Source organism: Conger conger, chromosome 4 (assembly GCF_963514075.1).
Source record: "Conger conger chromosome 4, fConCon1.1, whole genome shotgun sequence".
Taxonomy (NCBI): Eukaryota; Metazoa; Chordata; class Actinopteri; order Anguilliformes; family Congridae; genus Conger; species Conger conger.
This window is the reverse complement of record NC_083763.1, coordinates 64,547,199-64,565,006: the sequence shown is the minus strand read 5'-3', so window position 1 is coordinate 64,565,006 and position 17,808 is coordinate 64,547,199. Positions and strand designations below refer to the sequence as shown.

The 17,808-nt window shown below is 49.5% G+C and overlaps 1 protein-coding gene across 2 annotated transcripts in view; it reads left to right on the top strand.

Moving 5' to 3' along the window:
* chd7 (chromodomain helicase DNA binding protein 7) overlaps positions 1 to 17,808 on the top strand; it is a 74,037-nt gene that overhangs the window by 22,064 nt on the left and 34,165 nt on the right. For both annotated transcript variants that reach the window (XM_061238108.1, XM_061238107.1), the window contains one exon: positions 14,611 to 14,978. In XM_061238108.1, the coding sequence (XP_061094092.1) occupies positions 14,638 to 14,978 (341 nt within the window). In that variant the 5' untranslated portion in view covers positions 14,611 to 14,637. The remainder of the gene's footprint in view (positions 1 to 14,610; positions 14,979 to 17,808) is intronic.

Here is a 17,808-nt window from a genome sequence, read left to right as displayed (position 1 = left end):
TCTTTTGGGAAGATGGCTTATGGAGGGGGGAGAGAGGAGCAGGAGCTCAATAGCCCTGCTGGTCACGTGTCTCTGATGCCATTAGCTTGTTTTGCACTCAGCGCTCGGTCCTCCTGGTGACCTGTTCTTTTTGCCGTTATGTAGCTGGGGTGTGTTTCACTCACGCTGGCCTGCATTTGTAGCAGAGCGCAGCTCCACCGCTATGTAGCTGGGGTGTGTTTTACTCACACGCCGGCCTGCGTTTTCCACTCACGCGACGACCACGTAGAGGAAAACAACCGTCTGGCTGCATCCGTCCCAGTCACCGGGCTTTCTGGGTTGGCATTTGAGATTGTAATTAGTATGTGGTAAAGGACTGGATGGTGTGTATTCCCACAAGCTGTGGGCCTTGTTTCCTGTGTACACACAGTGTTTTCAGACGCTTTCAGGCACAGACCACCCTGTGATTTGTTTGTCTCGTTCAGAAAACGCATCTGCTGACAACTCTTGACCGTTTTTTTTTTTTTCCTTTTCTAATCTTCCTCCCCCCCCCCCCCCCCCCCCCTCTTCGTGTGGGATAAACATCACACAGAAATCTGCAGCACTGCTAGATATAATTGTCACTTGTGAAGCAGCTGTGTCTGGCCCTTGTGATGATTATGGAGGCAGGGCCAGCCTGGTTTCACCGAGCTAATGCTGCGGAGGTGAATTTCTACGTGGTGGGTAATATTAAATCTATTTCTGCCATTGATCTTCCACTTTTCCAGATGTCCCCGTGAAGCAAAAACCAAAACAGTTTAATTAGAACATGAAGGCACGCGTGCTGATTAAGGCCCACATAAGCAGTCACTTCCTGCAGAGATGTAATTGTTCAGAGTTGGCTTTCTTGTGATTTGTATGTTTATATTAAGTGGAGTTCTGGAGGAGCACATAGTCCGTCTTTGAAATACTCTTTTTCCCTTCTCTCTCCCACCCCCCACCCCCCCCCTCTTTTCCACTGGGTGTCTTCCTGTTTAAAAAAAAAAAAAAAAAAAAAAAAAAACATTGCACAGGAATCTAAAAATAAACAGAGGCCCCTTGAACTATGTAGGCCCTGCGTACTCTTCTTCTTTTATGCCGGTCTTACGGTTAATAGGATTCCCTCCGCAGGAGCCACAGGCGTGGAGGACCGGCCGGGGTCAGAGGCCGGCGATCAGGCTGTTCATGCCGCTCTGCTGTGAAAGACTGGATTTTCTGCGTAATCTGTCAGAGGAGCTGAGCAGGGCAGTCTGGTTTTTTCTCGCGCCTGTAATCCACCTGTTTTCAGAAGAGGGGCGGCCGCTACGTACCCTGACGGAAAGCCCCCGTATCGGGAAAAGGCTTTTGGCTCCCTCCGGCGCGGCGGGAGCGGGGACGTTAGCGCCCGCGCTAGCTGCACGCCTCAGGCTGTCTCCGCGCGCGGCCAGGCCCGGGAGAGGGGAGCCGGAGCGTGAGAGCGCCGGCTGGAGTGTCCCGGCTCAGCCACCCGCTAATTCCCCCTCGCCCGTCTGTCGGGTCGGGCTGCGGCCCCAGCCCCTCTCCCGAGAGTCGGGCTCCGGCGACCGACGGCGCACGTTCGCCATCCCATTAACGGGATCGCTCCCTTTCTGACGGGTGTCAGAGCGCGCCGTCCCCCCCCGGGCGGGGCCTGCGGAACCTTCCGGGCGGATTTCCCCTCGCTGGAGGTGTTTAAAAGGGCGGTGTTTTTTACAGCGCAGTGCCACGCTCCTGCTAACGGACTGTACTCGGTTGGTATCGACACGTCCTCCCCATCACGGAGCGCTGCTCCCTGACCCGACCCATTTTGTACCCCGAGGCCGTTTTTGTACAGCATTAGGGGCAAGTTTAGGTGCTAAGCCCCTGCCTATCCTATAGATTTCCACATTCTGCTCGTAATGTACAATGCAGCCACGCCTCCCCCCTCCCCTCCCCGTTGCGTCTGACTGCGGGGGAACACTTGAATGGGCGAACATGCGTTTGGCCTTATTAGCGCAGGATATGTGTTTTGTCCCAGCACTGTTATAACCTCAGGGGACTGATTCACATAGGGAGTCCCCCACCCCCCCCCCTAAATCAGCAAAACAAAAGGACTATATGCAGCCTTGTAAAGAGGAGATTATGAGATCGGCACTCCAGCCTTTGTGCCCTTCGGCCAACAAGTGGGTCCGCTTGAAAAGATGGATTTGAGATGGTACAAGTGGCATTGGCGTGCGACATTGTTCCAGTGGCTCCAGCACCTCAGGTGTTGATTTGCGGGTTAGAGGTGGGGGCTGTCGGCCGGTGCCATTTATGACATTGATTTGTCTTCTCTCCCCGGGGCTGGCTGGAGCCAGTTTTCTCTGTTTTGCATAAAAATAAAAGGAGCCTCCTAGCATGCTGGCTCAGAAGCCCTGCCTTATTTCCCCACACTGTGTTCGAGTGAACCTGCAGCAGAGCGCGCTGCTATGGGACGTGCAATGATGCTTTCGCCTTTTCTCCCAGCCCTGTGCCCTCTGCCGCCATGATGTTTCATTACTAAACAAAAGGCACGCCCGTATTTAATGACAACTTTGTTCGGAAAAGTTTGTTTTTAAATGTACTTGGGCTGTAAAGCTTATGCCTTAATCTAATAGTGCTTTGGCGTTGCACATAACATGAAGGTACTATCAGTTCTATTCAAATTAAAGTGAAGTTACTGATGTTTGTTTTAGGTTAGACAGGCTACCATGATCTGTAGTCCTGTGGAACCCAGGAACAACATGGTGGTAGAATGTCAGAGGGCAAGAGGCACCATTGAGCCTGAATATCAGCCAACCACTATGAAGAATATGCAGTTGGGTGATGTTAGACTCATTCCAATCAGGTGTGATTTGATCCTCCACTCAGCCCAGCACAGAGATGTTGAGAGAACATGGGACTGTGGAAAGGATGGATTCAGTGGACAAGGGCAGGACTGTGGTTATTCCTACCTATAAGAGCGCTTACAAACTTTTACTTTAACAAACCCTGGAATGCACCCATTGTCTTTGTGCAGTTGCCTGCCTGATATTATGGGAATCATCGTTGTAGAGGCGCGGAACGATAACTAAAGCGCTGCTTTTGCTCCGAGTGTTTTAGGAAAATTGCGATGTGCAGGGTGACTTCAGTCCGCCATGTTGGCGTGGAATGGCCTCAGAATGTGCGGAGCTGTCCTCCTGGGTCCACACATCCCACTCTCCTCAGGGAGCTTTGATTGGAAAATGGAATCCATTTGATTAGTTTTGACTGATGTTGATTATCTGCCAAGGACTGAATGTTGTTAGTCTCTATTCAGATGCCGAAGTCAAATCTGATCATTTCAGAGGATCTCTGCCTAGCCGTTTGTTGGCAGCACCAATGGATGATGAATAGACTCATGAAAATGTGTTGAAGGAACATTATATTATTGCCATATAATGGTCTACTGGTCGTATTCATACCTTGGCAGGATCTCTGCACCCCCGTTTAAGAATATAAAAAATAACTTCAAAGCACCACTACCAAAACGTGAATGCATTGCTCACTACCCTGAAATTTTCAGCTTCTCCAGAGTCCATCTTTATTATGCTCCCTTACCTTTGACCTTTGCATACCACATGTGACCCAGAATTTCATTAAACACGGTCACAATCAATAACTGCAATATTATTGATTCAGCTGTCTCAGCGAATGGAACAAAATGTAAATCTACATATTTTAAATTCCCTAAATCCGAATGTTAATGCCCTCATTAATTATGCAATATTTGTTTGATATTTATTTGGAACGGGCATCATTTTGCTGCCGCTAGGAAGGTTATTTTGGGGTTATTTTTAAAGGTTAGGCTACACACCTGTTTTTAAAGGGCAGTCAAGGAAGCCAAGCTGTTTCTTTCAGACTTGGAGGTTTTGTATTGCATTCTGACTTTTATGGGACCGATACAGTTTTTTTTAAGACTAGCATTTACACTGAACACATTTGTGTACGTGTCCCCCCCCACACACAGGTGCAGGAAGCTGTGTTTAAAAGGGTATTTGAAATGGTGATGGACCCCAAAGTGGCCCTTTTGCGCAGAGCCGGAGGTACAGGTGCTGGGCGCAGGAGCAGCCGCTGAGACCGGGGAGCGGTCGGGCGAGGTCCAGGGAGCGCCGCTCCGTTTTTGGGCCGGGAACGCGAGTGGGCCTTCACGGGAGCCGCGGGGGCACGGAGGCGGGCTTTCCACAGGCTCTGACCTATGCTTCAAGGGTAGCATCCAAACCTGTTTTTGAGTCGACTTCAAAGGACTGGACCAACGCCTGCCCCCGCCCGTCCCCCCGTGGCAGAAGGGCTTTAAAACCCTCACACGCAGAGCCTCTTCGCACATGGGTGCAACGTGTCTGAATACGGATGCTCCGACTGCCACAGTGAAGCTACATTCTTAGCTTCAGCAGGGCCAATATTAACCTTGTCGGGCCACGTATATGCAGGAAAGGGAGATGTCCTTTTAAAACCGTGCAATAACTAAAACGGGAAAACAAGCGGGAGGACAGCAGCAGTAGCCCTTAAGCTACTCAAATCATCTTAAGATATAAGCCTCAGTTTAATGTAAGCTCTTTACCGCTCGCTGTAGGTGCACACGTTTTCAAAATTGGGTCGGTCTTGGGGTCTTGTTTTGTGCACGCGTAAGCGCCTGATGGTTCGTTAATTATGAACCCCGCAATATCAGTCCTGCAATGTGCAGGGCCAAGTGAGAACTCAAAGTACTTTATTCTTTAAAATGACAGACCTGTTGTCTGTTCTTTAACCAGTTGGTGACTTTCATTTGCCTTGTTGGCTCCGTTCCTAAGAAATTGCTAGTTTAACTACCTTTGGCCGTACTTTATCGAGTATGTGACGAGCTTTTATTCACTCCTAATTTGAAGTAGGACAAGTACTAAAATGAATTTCCCTTTTGTTCTTCGACGGAATAAGATAAATTTGTCTTCATTTTAATAAGTTCATTTTGAAAGCTAATCTACGTGATTGATTAGTGAAGTCAATGTTTGGATATTCCTTTTTTTTTTTCTTTCTTCTGATGAATGTTTCGAAACGATGATTCCTAAAAATTTTATGCAAACCCTATTTTAAAAAAACCAAAAAGATTTTCTGCACATTTTCCTTTTAAAAGACAAATTATATAAGTTATGCGAGTGTGCTGAAATAAATATGAATCCCTCAGCTTACATTATCTATAAATGCAGGCTGCCTAGAAGTGCACTGAGATGGGACAATCCAGCTTGCGTACTTTTCCAGGTGATGACCGTGGACAGACCAAAGTGGCATCATCGATACGGTGACTTCAGTCTGTAATGGCAGCATAATTCCCCCCCCCTGTGAGGGTTTCACCGGTCTGTTCAGCAGTCAGGGAAGGATATTGCTCTTCATCCCCGTGTGCGGAGGCGGGCAGGCTTCATTTAAAATGGCAGTCGTCGGGCCTGGCCGTTCAGGGTTGGCTGAGGCCTGCTCTGTTGCCGTTCGCCGTGTCACATTAAGTGCATTAGGCAGGATGTCATTGAGTCACCTTGCACCTCCCAGCCCCGATGCCTCTCGCATTTTCATTAACTTTGGAGGCGCTGTGCACCGTGGGACTGTCACCACGGCGCTCGACCGGGTGATGCCAGCGAGAGAGGAGGGTGAGAAACCAGCTGCGCTTCTGCTGCTGTTTTTATTTATTCATTTTCTTTTGCCCTAGTCACGTGGGAACCCGGCGCCGAGGTGTAATCGGTAATCGTTTTGATGCATAACGACACATCCGCCGATTCCACCGTCGCTTAATGTTGTTTTTATCTAAGCCCCTGCGTAGGAAGTCTGAAATCTTCCCGAATCTTAGCGGCGGGCCACACCCTGTGTGCGCGTGTGCGGGTGTGGCCTCCGGGGCACATCAGTCAGGCACTTCCTTTGGAACGGCTTAAAAAAATTTTGTCCGCTTTTTGCAGCTTATCAGGTACTTGAATCATGGGGTTAGATTCAGTGGAATTGCGGTGGGTAGCCCTTCATTCCACCTGTTGTACCAGAGGTGCGGGTGGTGTGCATTTGTATATATGGTGTGTGTGCATTTAGTGTGGTGTGTGTGTGTGTGTGTGTGCATTTAGTGTGGTGTGTGTGTGTGCGCGCGCATTTGGAGTGGTGTGTGTATATATGGGGTGGGTGTATGTGGAGTGTGGTACGCGTGTGTGTATATAGTGTGTGTGCTTGTAGTGTGTGTGTATATAGTGTGTGTGTGTGTATATAGTGTGTCCTTGTGTGTGTGTGTATATAGTGTGTGTGCTTGTAGTGTGTATGTGTGTGTGTGTGTGTGTGTGTATGTATATAGTGTGTGTGCTTGTCGTGTGTATGTTTGTGTGTGTGTGTGTATATAGTGTGTGTGTATGTTGACTGGGTGCAATTGTGTCTGTCTGCATATGTGACGCTAAGGTGTAGTCCTGTAGTTCAACTCTAATTTGGCTCACCTGATTTTACTATTGAGCAGCTCAGAGATCTCTAGCTGTTGAATGAGGTGTGCTTTAGGGGTTTTTAGCGTTGGAGGGAACACCAAGGAAGGTAGATCTCGAGGAACAGGGCACTAAAGCGTCAGGCTAAATGATGCCGTTTTCCCCGCTTACCTGGCGGAACAGCCCACAGGCGTGTGCCCACAGCCAGACAGCTGGCAGTATTTTGTTGGCCTTTTTGTGCGTGTGTCCAGAGTGTTTCCGTTAGCAGCTCTGTTGATTTAACGCTGTGGCTTGGATGAGCGGTGAACTCCCGCCGCTGCTTTTTCCGTTGCCAGCCCTGTTGATTTAGCGCACCCCTCATCCGACAGTAATGCTGTCGGCACCAACTGCAAAGCCCACATTTTCATGCGATGCCGTAATTCGCTTGATACAGTAAGCGAGGTCATGGCATTCTGTGAATGTTATCAGCGTGAGCCCCGCGGCTGCAAGCGGGCGGAGCGGCCTTCTGCTGCCAGGTTACGGGCCGTAAACCAACCCCTGCGCTGCGGCGGGAAGGCCGAGCCGCGGTCCAGGGGCGGGAGACGATGCCGCCCGCCAAACCGTCGTCCTGCATTCTCCCCACCTCCAGACCCTGTCCATGCTAGAGCCCTGCAAGGCCAGGGGTTACCTTTGAGTGCATTTCTGCCCTCCGTCAGCTGGACCAGCATTTGTGTGGCTGTAGGTCTGCTGCCTAACCATCAAAATGTATTTTGGCAGATTTGCCTGCCGTTTTAACTTGTTCCTTTTTATTTTTATTTATTTATTTCTTTTATTCCCCATTTTATAGCCACTACTATAACCCCTACTATAATTGATTTCAATAACATGCAAGCTCTAAGACAGGGCTTTGTCTTTGCCAGTGACTGTGCGTAACAGTGACAGTGTTTGAACTCGGTAATGGGTTTCTCCAGGGCACAAACATTGGGGGTTGCTCTTTGGGCGTGGAGATAGCGCGCTTATTGCCCCGATGGGAAAAGGAAGGCGGCGTTGGATTCTGTGCGCGCGCTTTTCCGCTGTGCGGTGGTAATTGCATCAGCGCTCACTGAGTCAGGCAGGGTAAGGGTGAAGCTGCACCACCTGTGAGCCAGCCATGATGCGGAGCCCTTTAACGTCTCTCTCTCTCTCTCTCTCTCTCTCTCTCCCTCTCTCTCTTGCTCTCTCCCTCTCTCGCTCTCTCTCCCTCTCTTGCTCTCTCTCTCCATGTTTCTCTTTCTCTCTCCCTTTCTCCATCCCTCTCTCCTGTCCATGTTTCTCTCTCTCTATCCCTCTCCTCTCTCTTCTTTTCCCTCCCTCCATCTCTCTCACTCTCTCTCATCCCTCACTACGGTCTGAGCCTCCCGGTTGGTTTTCGCGTCCCAGCGTGTGCACGGCTGAATCTATCCTTCTGTGCCGTTTTCGTGTGAAGGGCTCAGTGTTTGCGATGCGTATCTTCTCATCCCCTCCTTTTTTTTCCTGCTTTACTGAGAAATCGTGTTTTCTATATTGGCTCATTTCATTCCATTCTTTAGGCTCAGGCTGTAGTTAAGGTAAGGGTTATGTGTTTATCTGAAGCTGTTTGATGAAGCCGGGGTTGGTGGGGGGGATGGGTGAGGTACTGCTCTCGAACACGGGTATTCAGGGGGATGGTTAACGGTGCACACCCAGCATGAAAGCACATCTTATCACAAGGCCCCATCAGGGGAAATTGCAGAAGAAAGAGCAGAGAACTCACGAATGCCATCAAAGCTTTTTGTATACAGTAAATGTAAAAATATTATTTTCATTATCATGTCAGACGTACGCACAAGATGGCTGTGACCAAAAATATCACCACAAGCCTCTTTCAGCAAGTTCTCACACCTTGGAACCTACTTGTGTGCTTTTATCTTTTTGCTCAAGCTTTGCTAGAAAGCTCAAATGAAAAGTGAATTGTGCCTCTGTATGGACATATGCCTCAGCATTGATCTCACTGGCATTTCAGGGCCTGTAGCTCAGTCTCCCCACCACCTGGGTCATCTGACGTGGTCTTGTTGAAAATCGGCTCAGACTAAGATTTCTCAATGGGGAAAGCCCCTGATGCACTGAGGCCATGTCCGTCTGGAGGTGCGGCATTTGTTGGGTACAGCTGATGAAGAAAACGAAAGCTGTTGAATGGGTTGTGCTTCATCTGACTCTTTGGAAAGTTTTCTGTGTTTCTTGAATAAAAATCAATTTCATAAATTCATTCATTTTTGTGGCTCTGTTTTAGTTAATTAATTTAGCCCATTGATCCAGGCCCCAAATTTAAGGTCAGTCCCTCCACCCCCTGGCCAAATTTGAAGTTAGATTTTTGCTTGTGACATTGATCCATTTCATCATGATCCTTGGGTCAAGCCGAATTGTATAAACCACAACCATGTCAATTTCCACCATACTGGATTTTCCCCGTTTGAAAGTTTAGACAAACCTACTTTTGCAAACTACTCCAAAGTTCAGCAGGTTTGGCATGCATCATCCTGAAAGTACTTTGACCAAAAGGTATTAAAAGATTGCTAGGTCAAACCATATAGCTGCTGCTAACAAACAAATCTGATGTGCAGGTGCCAAGCAGGAAGTGAGCCATTTATTTATTCAATGTTTAGTTGATAGGGACGGATGCATTTAAGCAGATCACTGTAAAACAAAAATCTCGTGCGTCACAGCATTTATTGAATACGCTCATTCCCAACGATTGTCTCTAGATGGGTGTTTCAAAGACATATATAACACAAAATTGAATATAACGCATCAAAATTGATTAAAGATATAAGGAAATAAGACTGCCCATATATGATTATTCACGATTGTGCGACTGACCAACATTTCTTCAGTTTGTACTTTTAATGCTCAAAATTATGCTGAGTTTTAGCTGCGCAAGTAGGGTTTCACTGCAATCTCTAAGACTTTGTATTGACACTTTGTGTTGTATTGATTCCAAACTTGGTATGCCTCTGTCGGGGGCCCGAGGTGTATGCAATAAGTTGCCTGAAATTGGACCACTGGTGGGACACTATACTAGGAAAAAGCTTTGCTGATTACTCTGCAAGGGAAACTGATATTTCAACCTAGCTTTCTTTGGACCTTTGCAGTAAAATACTTGCTGGGAAAACATATATGCCCTTGGAGTTGGCCATTTTGTTTTTCCTCCATCTTGAATTTTGCCAAAGGCTCTTTTAGACCTCTCCTGCTAGAGCCATCACCCAAATAACTCTCGAGACTTCCGTCTTATCAGTCGTTAAAAGGTGGTTGCTTCAAACAATATGGCCACCAATATACCGACAAGTTTGGTGGCAAATTCGCCATAAAGGAACAGTGGCCTTTTGTCTATTGGCATCAAACTTGGTACGCAGGTTTTCCATAAGGCCTGGGGGCCACCCACCAAGTTTTGTGAAATTTGACCACTTTGGCACACAATGTCAAAAACGGGTTTAAACTGCAATTGCACTGAAACGAAACCAAATTTTGGGAGGAACATTATATAAGGCAGTTTGAATTGGGCAACTTAAAGAATTGCTGGCTTAGAGGTGCTGTAGCACCGGACTCCTTCATTGCTGTTTGCAGCTATTTTTATTAATATTTGTTTCCAATGAAAAAAAATCATAATTTTTACTTGGAATTATTTTTCTTTTGGTGATGAGATGAGCTTAAAGGATAGGGCTTGACAGAACACTGCATTCATTTGTCCTTTTTTGAGCACAGAATGAACATTAAAGTAATTTGTTAAATTAATATCTTCCTATTGTAGTGCTCCTTCAGGGCTATGAATTGCTAAGCCTTAGACGCTTCTTAGCGTGAGCTGCTGTATCAGCCAAGGGGCTGCGCCCCGTTCAAATGGCCGCGGGACTGTAAGTGCGCGCATTTGGACACGAGATCATCGCTAGTGAGCCCCTCTCCCCACACCCCACCCGCAGAGAGCCACGAAGGGGGCGACCGTGTTGGGCAGCTCTACAGACCAGCAAGAGCATCCGCCGCTAGCCTCATTACCGGCCAGCGTTTCAGAGCAGAGCGAGCGTGAGAGGGGTTGTTATGCAAAGCTGTTGAACCACATGATTCGCTGTGCTTCATCCGCTCAAAACCTTAGACTCGACGGCGACAGAATGACTACAGCAGATGGAAAGCACTGCTGCCTCAGTATTTTTATTTTTTTTTGCTCTGAAATGAAAAGCTGCTTTTTTTTTTTTTTTTTTTTTTTAATTTATTTTTCTTATCCACAAACACCTTTTTTTAAACGTGAACGCGGGAGAGGTTCATACAGCGATATAGCGGCGCGTTTACGCGGTGGGTTCCTCCCCCGTGCGGGTATTGGGGAATAGACCAGTGCAGAGGTGCTGGTTCCTGGCCTTCTGCACTCTACCCTACCATCTGCTCTCTGTGAGGAGCCATGCCGCATGGAGGCTCCTCTGAGAGCAGTGGCTGACTAATTAGAATATTTAGGAGATTACAGAATGAATATTTTGCCTGTTAACTAGCATGTGAATTCCCCCCCACCCCCCACCCCCGCAAACCCCCCCAGAGAAATGAAACCTTAACTAGCATCTCGAATGCTAGAGCACCGCTGTCACATTAGGAATGCAGTAAGTGTCTGGCAGTGGGCATGTTGTCATTGATCTCATTGATTATGGAGAGGCAGGGCAAGAGGATGTTTCTGTGTTAAAGAATTAGCGTCCCAGTTTGCAGTTCAGATGCAGAATACCAATAACCATTTCAGACGCGCCGTTTCACTTTCAAAAGAGCCTGCGATTCGCCTCAACGTACATTTGATTGTCTAAATATCTGTTTACAGGAAACGTATTGTGCACCACGACAATGTGGTTTTCAAAAGGTTACATTTAAGCATAACACCAGCCAGTAAGATAAAAGAACTGGGTGCTGAGCATGCATCAGATCTTTCAGGCGTAACTTTTTTTAAAGAATTGACTTCCTCTGCTTTTGTGTTCAGCTGCAGTTGTTTTGCAGACCCGACCTCTGTGAAAATAGGGAGAGGGGGTCTTTAAAAATAATAAATAATAATAATAAAAATAAATAAATACAAATTTTGAAAACCACAAGCCTGTTGGAGTGAATTTGCTGATGGGCATAAGCGCCTTATATTTTTTTGAAAGTATAGATATAATTTATTAGTGTCATAATGCCCTGTCCCCATCTGCTGCTGGGATTGAGGACAGCTGGACGTGCAGCACATCTGCCAGCGCGCTTTCTGGCAGTGTGTCAGCGCGGTGTGCTCTGTGGTGTAGCAGGGGAACAGACCGCGGGTGTGTGTCTGTCTGTCTGTCTGTCTGTCTGTGTGTCTGTGTGTCTGTGTGTCTGTGTGTCTGTGTGTGTCTGTGTGTGTCTGTGTGTGTCTGTGTGTGTCTGTCTGTGTGTCTGTCTGTGTGTCTGTCTGTGTGTCTGTCTGTGTGTCTGTCTGTGTGTCTGTCTGTGTGTGTGTGTGTGTGTCTGTCTGTGTGTGTCTGTCTGTGTGTCTGTGTGTCTGTCTGTGTGTCTGTGTGTCTGTCTGTGTGTCTGTGTGTCTGTCTGTGTGTCTGTGTGTCTGTCTGTCTGTGTGTCTGTCTGTGTACCAGCCTCAGTAAAGCTCTTCTGCTGGTGTGTGCCGTGGTGCAGCAGGGGAACAGAACGTGCGTGCGCGTGTGCGTGGTGCACGCCTCAGTGAAGCTCTTCTGCTCCAGCCAGTGCGGAGGCCTGTGACTGTGACCTTCCACAACAATACCTGACTCACACTGCCATTCCTTTCTTTCATTTCTTCTTGTGCAGGACGGAGAGAATGCATTTCTGAATTCATTTTTATACCATGGGCTATTGCATTTTTTAAAATCTTATAGCGGACATTCCTTTTCTAGAAATGGCATATGCATTTGTTCTCTGTGTTGGCTTGTAGTATATGCTTATTGTCTATAGAAGGCAGAAGGTTGTTTCAAACCGCGGTTCAGGGCTGGGTTTTCCATCATTGTAAAGGCTGCTCCAGCGTTGGGATCTGCAGCTTCCCACACCATGGAAGCCACGGTCTAGCAGTTCTGTGCTCTGTGCTTTTGGCTGTCTTCTGGAGAAGCCAGAGTGCAGCTGAGATGCATGTGGAAATTAAACACTATCTTTCATGCTCAGTGCAGGTCATCACAAACCATTTTGTTTTGTAAATGTACTTTGTTTTGGATCACAGTGATTTTAATAGGTTACAAATGCTTGAAAAGTATAATGCGTTTTGCCTTTCTCTGGTTTCTCCTGGATAAGATGGTCATATCGGATAGGAAAAGCACATTGGATAATAAACGGGAGAGTGTCTCTGCCTCAGCACTACCCTGCCTCCTCATACAGTCAGCTCTGTGAGCAGCTGGTGCTCTCCTGGACATATTGCACAGTGGTCTCAGTCCGGATAGTTTTCCTCCGCTCAGACAGATGGTTTAAAAGTACCAGGGCTTGTGTTGTCTCACCAGAGAGCTTCACGTTTCCCCCCATAGTGAAAGCTTGCGGTTCCCTCAGACGGATTTCACAACAGATATTGGCCGTGTGCGGGGTGTAGCCGCTCGGTAGCGATGGCCGCTGGACCTGCCCCTGTGTGGCGGTTCGGGCCGGTATTCTCCACATCCCCCTGGATGAGCAGCGCATTTGAATATGTCAGGATCCCGCTGCGGCAGCGTCCTCGCGCCTGTCATGTTCCATCACCCCCGGCCCCGCTGGCCGCTAAGCTGCTCTCGGTCTTTAGCCGTGCCCCGCCCTGACGGGACGCCCGCTCTCCTTCGTTTGGGTGACGGGAGGGGGGCTCCGCTAAATCACGGCGGGGTCCTTCCGCTCTGGTCTGAATGGGCCGTTTCAGCGCTCCTCTACACTTCTGAGAGCGGGGTGCGCTCTTCCAGCTCCCAGTCTGTTTTCTTTGTTTTTATAGTGGAAGAAGACGAAGGTCACAGATGAAGCGTGGTAATGCGCGCTTCATTTATTGCTGAGATGAAGATGAAACGACGAGGGCCTGCATTGGAAGATTACAATGCTAGGTGTAACGCGTTGAATGCAGGATACAGTTGAGATCAACATTTCCTGTGTGTTTTCATCGCGACTGGCAGTGTTGTGTAGGCTTGCATCATCCGTACTGTTGCTCAGAGGGGTTTTCGTCAGAGAGCTAGCCTTCCATTTCAGCGGTGTCTGGACTTGGGCTCTCTCGCATGGAACTGATCCTGGAGGTAGTAGCGAAGAGCAGAGCTCCTAAAGGACATCATAAAAATCCATACTGTCTGAATTTCATCTTCAAAAGCACAGTTTGTTCGCTCTGAAAGCAGACTTTGCTTGTAAACCAAGCGAGTGGTCCAACTGGGGTTCATTCATACCAGATGTTTCACTACCATGGCTGACCCCAACTTATCGGGGCTTTGAAGCTCTGTTTGCATGCCAGCCCTGCATGTAGTTTTCCAAATGGTTCAATCTGTTATGTTTGTACAATAAAAACAAAACTATGCTCTAATGGTGTGAATGCAGGAAACTGCGCTTGTAATCGCTTCATTGTGCAAAATGGTGCATTTCCCACTAAGTGTAAATCTGCGAATTAGAAACCTACGGACCTTCCTTGCTATCAAGAATGCTTCTTGAGCTATGAAGGGATCCTTACTGGTTGAAAGTAGGGGTGGCTTCGATCCATGTCAGTGTATTGATTCAAAGGACAACAATTCAATCCAGTCGATACAGCAGACAAGAATCAATCCGTTTTGGCATGTGTCATCACAAAAAATATTATGTGAATGTCCATAATCGCACGGCAGTTTGCTCTCTAGCAACACCGGAAGCATCAGTGTTTCTGACTCGACCTCATCACTCATGCTAGTTTTCTGTTAAACGTCAATACGTTTTAGGACTCCCAACGTCATTTCGGTTGCATGTGCAAGTTGTAACAGTATTTTGCAAGCTGGGTCATATATATTGATGATTTATTACTATACCAATTTGTTTTGGAAAGTACAGTAGCAAAACGTGTTTGTGAAATATCGAACCGTTCCTCAAGAATCAGGATCATTTCCTTGAAAATTTCTGTTTTCTAATGGGTAGTTTTTGTTTGTATAAAGTGAATTTCTATCCGAAGTGGAGCTACGGCTTTGTTTAAGTAGACTTAGATGGCTATTCCAGTTGAATCTATTCTAAATTCCCCCCCCCCCCCCCCCCTCTCCTCTTGCAGCCTCCTCCGTCAGACCCGTCAGTGGAAATGGCAGCATCTGACAAGCCTCCCGCAGCAGGCCCGAACTCCCAACCGCTCAACTGTGACCAGCAGGCCGAGGGCGAGCAGAAGCCAAAAAAGAAGAAGAAGAAGAAGGCGAAGCTGAGCCCCGAGGAGGCGGCGGCGGGCGCGGGGGACGCCGCCCTCCAGACCTCCACGGACCAGCCCTCCTCCGAGGAGAAGAAGAAGAAGAAGAAGCCAAAAGAGAAGAAGGAACCCAAGGAGCCCAAGGCCCCAAAAACGCCCAAAACACCCAAGGCCCCTAAAGAGCCCAAGGAGAAGAAGGCGAAGAGCACCACTCCCAAGGCCAAGAGCACCAAGAAGCCCAGGTACGCGTGCTTCACAGCAGGGCTGTGGTCCCATGGTGCATTTCACTGCGTGGTCGTGCATCTTTAGGAAGTAGGTGAGGGTGCAGTGTAATTGCATGTGCAAACTCATTTTCTTCATTTACACTTCGAGAGCGAGCAGTCATTTCGCCGCATCTGTTTTTCTTCCCAGTATCTGAAATGGTTTCCTCGTCGATGGCCCTCAGCCATCAAATTAATTGAGGTAATGCAGGTCGTTGTTGTGTTCTCCCGTTTGTAGACTGAGCATTGAGATGTCAGATATCGGTACTGAAATCATGGAGCATATCTGAAGTTAAATGGAAATATATATCCTTTTTTTGGAATGGTTATGTGCCCGAGTAACCACTCTGAGAAATTGGGAGGAGTTTATGGGGAATGCAGTCGAGGCGAATGGCCCTTCTCACGCTTAATTTACCCCCCTTTGTTTTTCTCCATGATTACGCAGAGCAGTCAGAGAGCACATCCTCTTTCTGGAGGTAACGTGAGCCGGGCTGTGCGGCCCCCGTCGGTCCCGCGCCGACGGGCCTTTATCTTCCGCGGTGAGCGCTGAGCCGAGGGCAGCGTCGAGCTCCGCCCGCTGCGCGTCTCCGCCCGCTGCGCGTCTCCGTCCGATGCGCGTCTCCGTCCGCTGCGCGTCTCCGTGGCGGGGCGGGGCCGGCCGCTCGGTTCAAACGCTCCGCACAATGGCGCTCTTCAGTCCGACGGACTGGCTCTTCAGGAAAACGGTCGCCCCCCCCCCCCGTTTGACGAGCACTTCGGCTCAAATGAGGAGCGTCTCGCCGCCGGGCCGGCTAGCTCTGCGGGACGGGCCTGGGGCGGCTCCGTCTCACCGGTACGCAAACCCGACCCCGGGGAGGCACGGGGAGGGCAGTAGCGGGCGCTGGCCTCCTCTGTGGGGAACGCGGTGATGCGCAGGGCTGGAGGTGGATACCCTGCTGAGTGTGCCAGCCTCAGACAGATGTTCATCAGGGTACACCGGCAAACGGCAATGAGATTGAAACGTCAAGTTCAAAATATTCTCGACCAACGGACTAGTTTTTTTTTTTCTTTTCTTTTTTCTGACTTTTCAAAATTGACGCCCATCCCCTTGATAAGACTCCAGCGTGCACACGGTACTCTGCTCCCGGCAGGTGGGAAGGAGGACCCAGCACGGAAACTCAGAAGGGAATATTAATTGGTTCCAGATCACATGCAAATGGAGAATCCGGCCCCTATTGCTATGGCAACCCAGGTGAATTGATCTCCAGCTTGCGTCAGGCGTTACGAAACGAGCTCCAGAAGAGTAGTTACCGGGTTTTAGCTTGTTATAAAGTGTTCTTATTAAAGGGGTCAGTCCAAAGCCCTTGTTATTCGGCGTGTGTCTGACTGCGGCTGCGAAGTTGAAAGCAGGTTATTAGCAGACGTAACCGGTCGTAACCGGTCATAACCGCCGTGGGCCAGTGCCGGTTTTGCGGCGCGGCTCCGGTCCTTGGGGGAAGTTACGTGCCGTCGGTAGCCTCTGGGGCCGGTCACACCCATGGGCTGCACTCTGCGCATTGTTTTCCCCACATACGGCGAGCGGACATCTGCTGCTCTCGGAGCCGGCGCTCTCTAAACGCGGGCGTCGTGCGCGGCGGGGGCCGCCGCCGCGTCCGGGCCTCCGCGCGCTCCATCTGTTACCCCGCCGAGGAGCCGGCGCCGCCAGCTGAAGGTGGAGGGGACGCGGGGGGGGTCCACGTACCGCACGGGGCGCCCAACTTTACCCTGCTGCTCCCGAGCCGCGCGCATTCTGTTCAGTCAAAACGCCTTTAAACGCCCCCCCCCCCCCCCGAGACCCACGCGCACCCCTGCCGCGCCCCGCGGCCCCGCCGCTTCAGGGCGCCCGAGTGAGAACCGGGAAAATCGTTTTGCAGCCTGCGTACTCGTTCAGATGCATTACTTTAGCTGAATCTTTCAGCTTCGGACCACACGCGTACGCTCCTGATGTTTGCGTTGAACCCCGCACCGTCATCATGACTAGATGCTCGTTGAGAAAGTCTGGCATTGCCCGCGGTTCTCTCGGCCCATCGAAAAAACAGGTCACACCTCGCCCCCTTAAAATTTTTCGTGCAGCAAGGGGGTTGATCGACTGCCACGTAGGCATGCGTGCGAAACCCAGAACCGAAAATGCCAGCGAGCCTGAAGTCTAAATGACTGTTACGCATTTAAATACTCTCCTGTCACGGTGCGCTGGGTCGGAGGGGGGGGGAGGGGGGAGCGCTCCGGCTGTCAGCGCCGGGCGCTAATGCCTACCCAAACGAAACGCGGGCGCGGGTGATGATGCTGCACTTTCACCCCGCGCGCTGGAAATAAGTCAGAACCGACTCCGGTTCTGCAGTCTCCGCGCCTCCGCCCGGCTCTTTCCGTAGGGCCCTAATGAGCAGCCGTGGCCGGCGTTGGCCCCGACAGGAAGAACGCACTCCTCCTGACATTGAGCTGCAGCGTGGAGCGCAGCAAAACCTTGAGCAGCCGCCCGTTCGTTTCTCCCCGGATACGAGTTTCTCACCGCGGACCTGCAGGACCGAGGGGCTTTTTTTGCGCGCGCGGCCTCAAAGGGAGGCTCTGACGAGTTTATTTTCAGATGTATTAGGCTGTCAAACCTACGCCGGGATCCCGGGAGGTCCCAGTTTAGAGGACGCAGACTGCATCTGAGTTTTGTACTCTTTGATTTCTTTGAAACGGATTCCTTTTATGCGCGCAGGAAGGATGTCGGGGAAAGCGACATCTTCAAAATACGAAGTGCCGTCGTCTCGGAGGCTGAGAAGGGACGCAAACCCGCGTCGTCAGTCCTCCT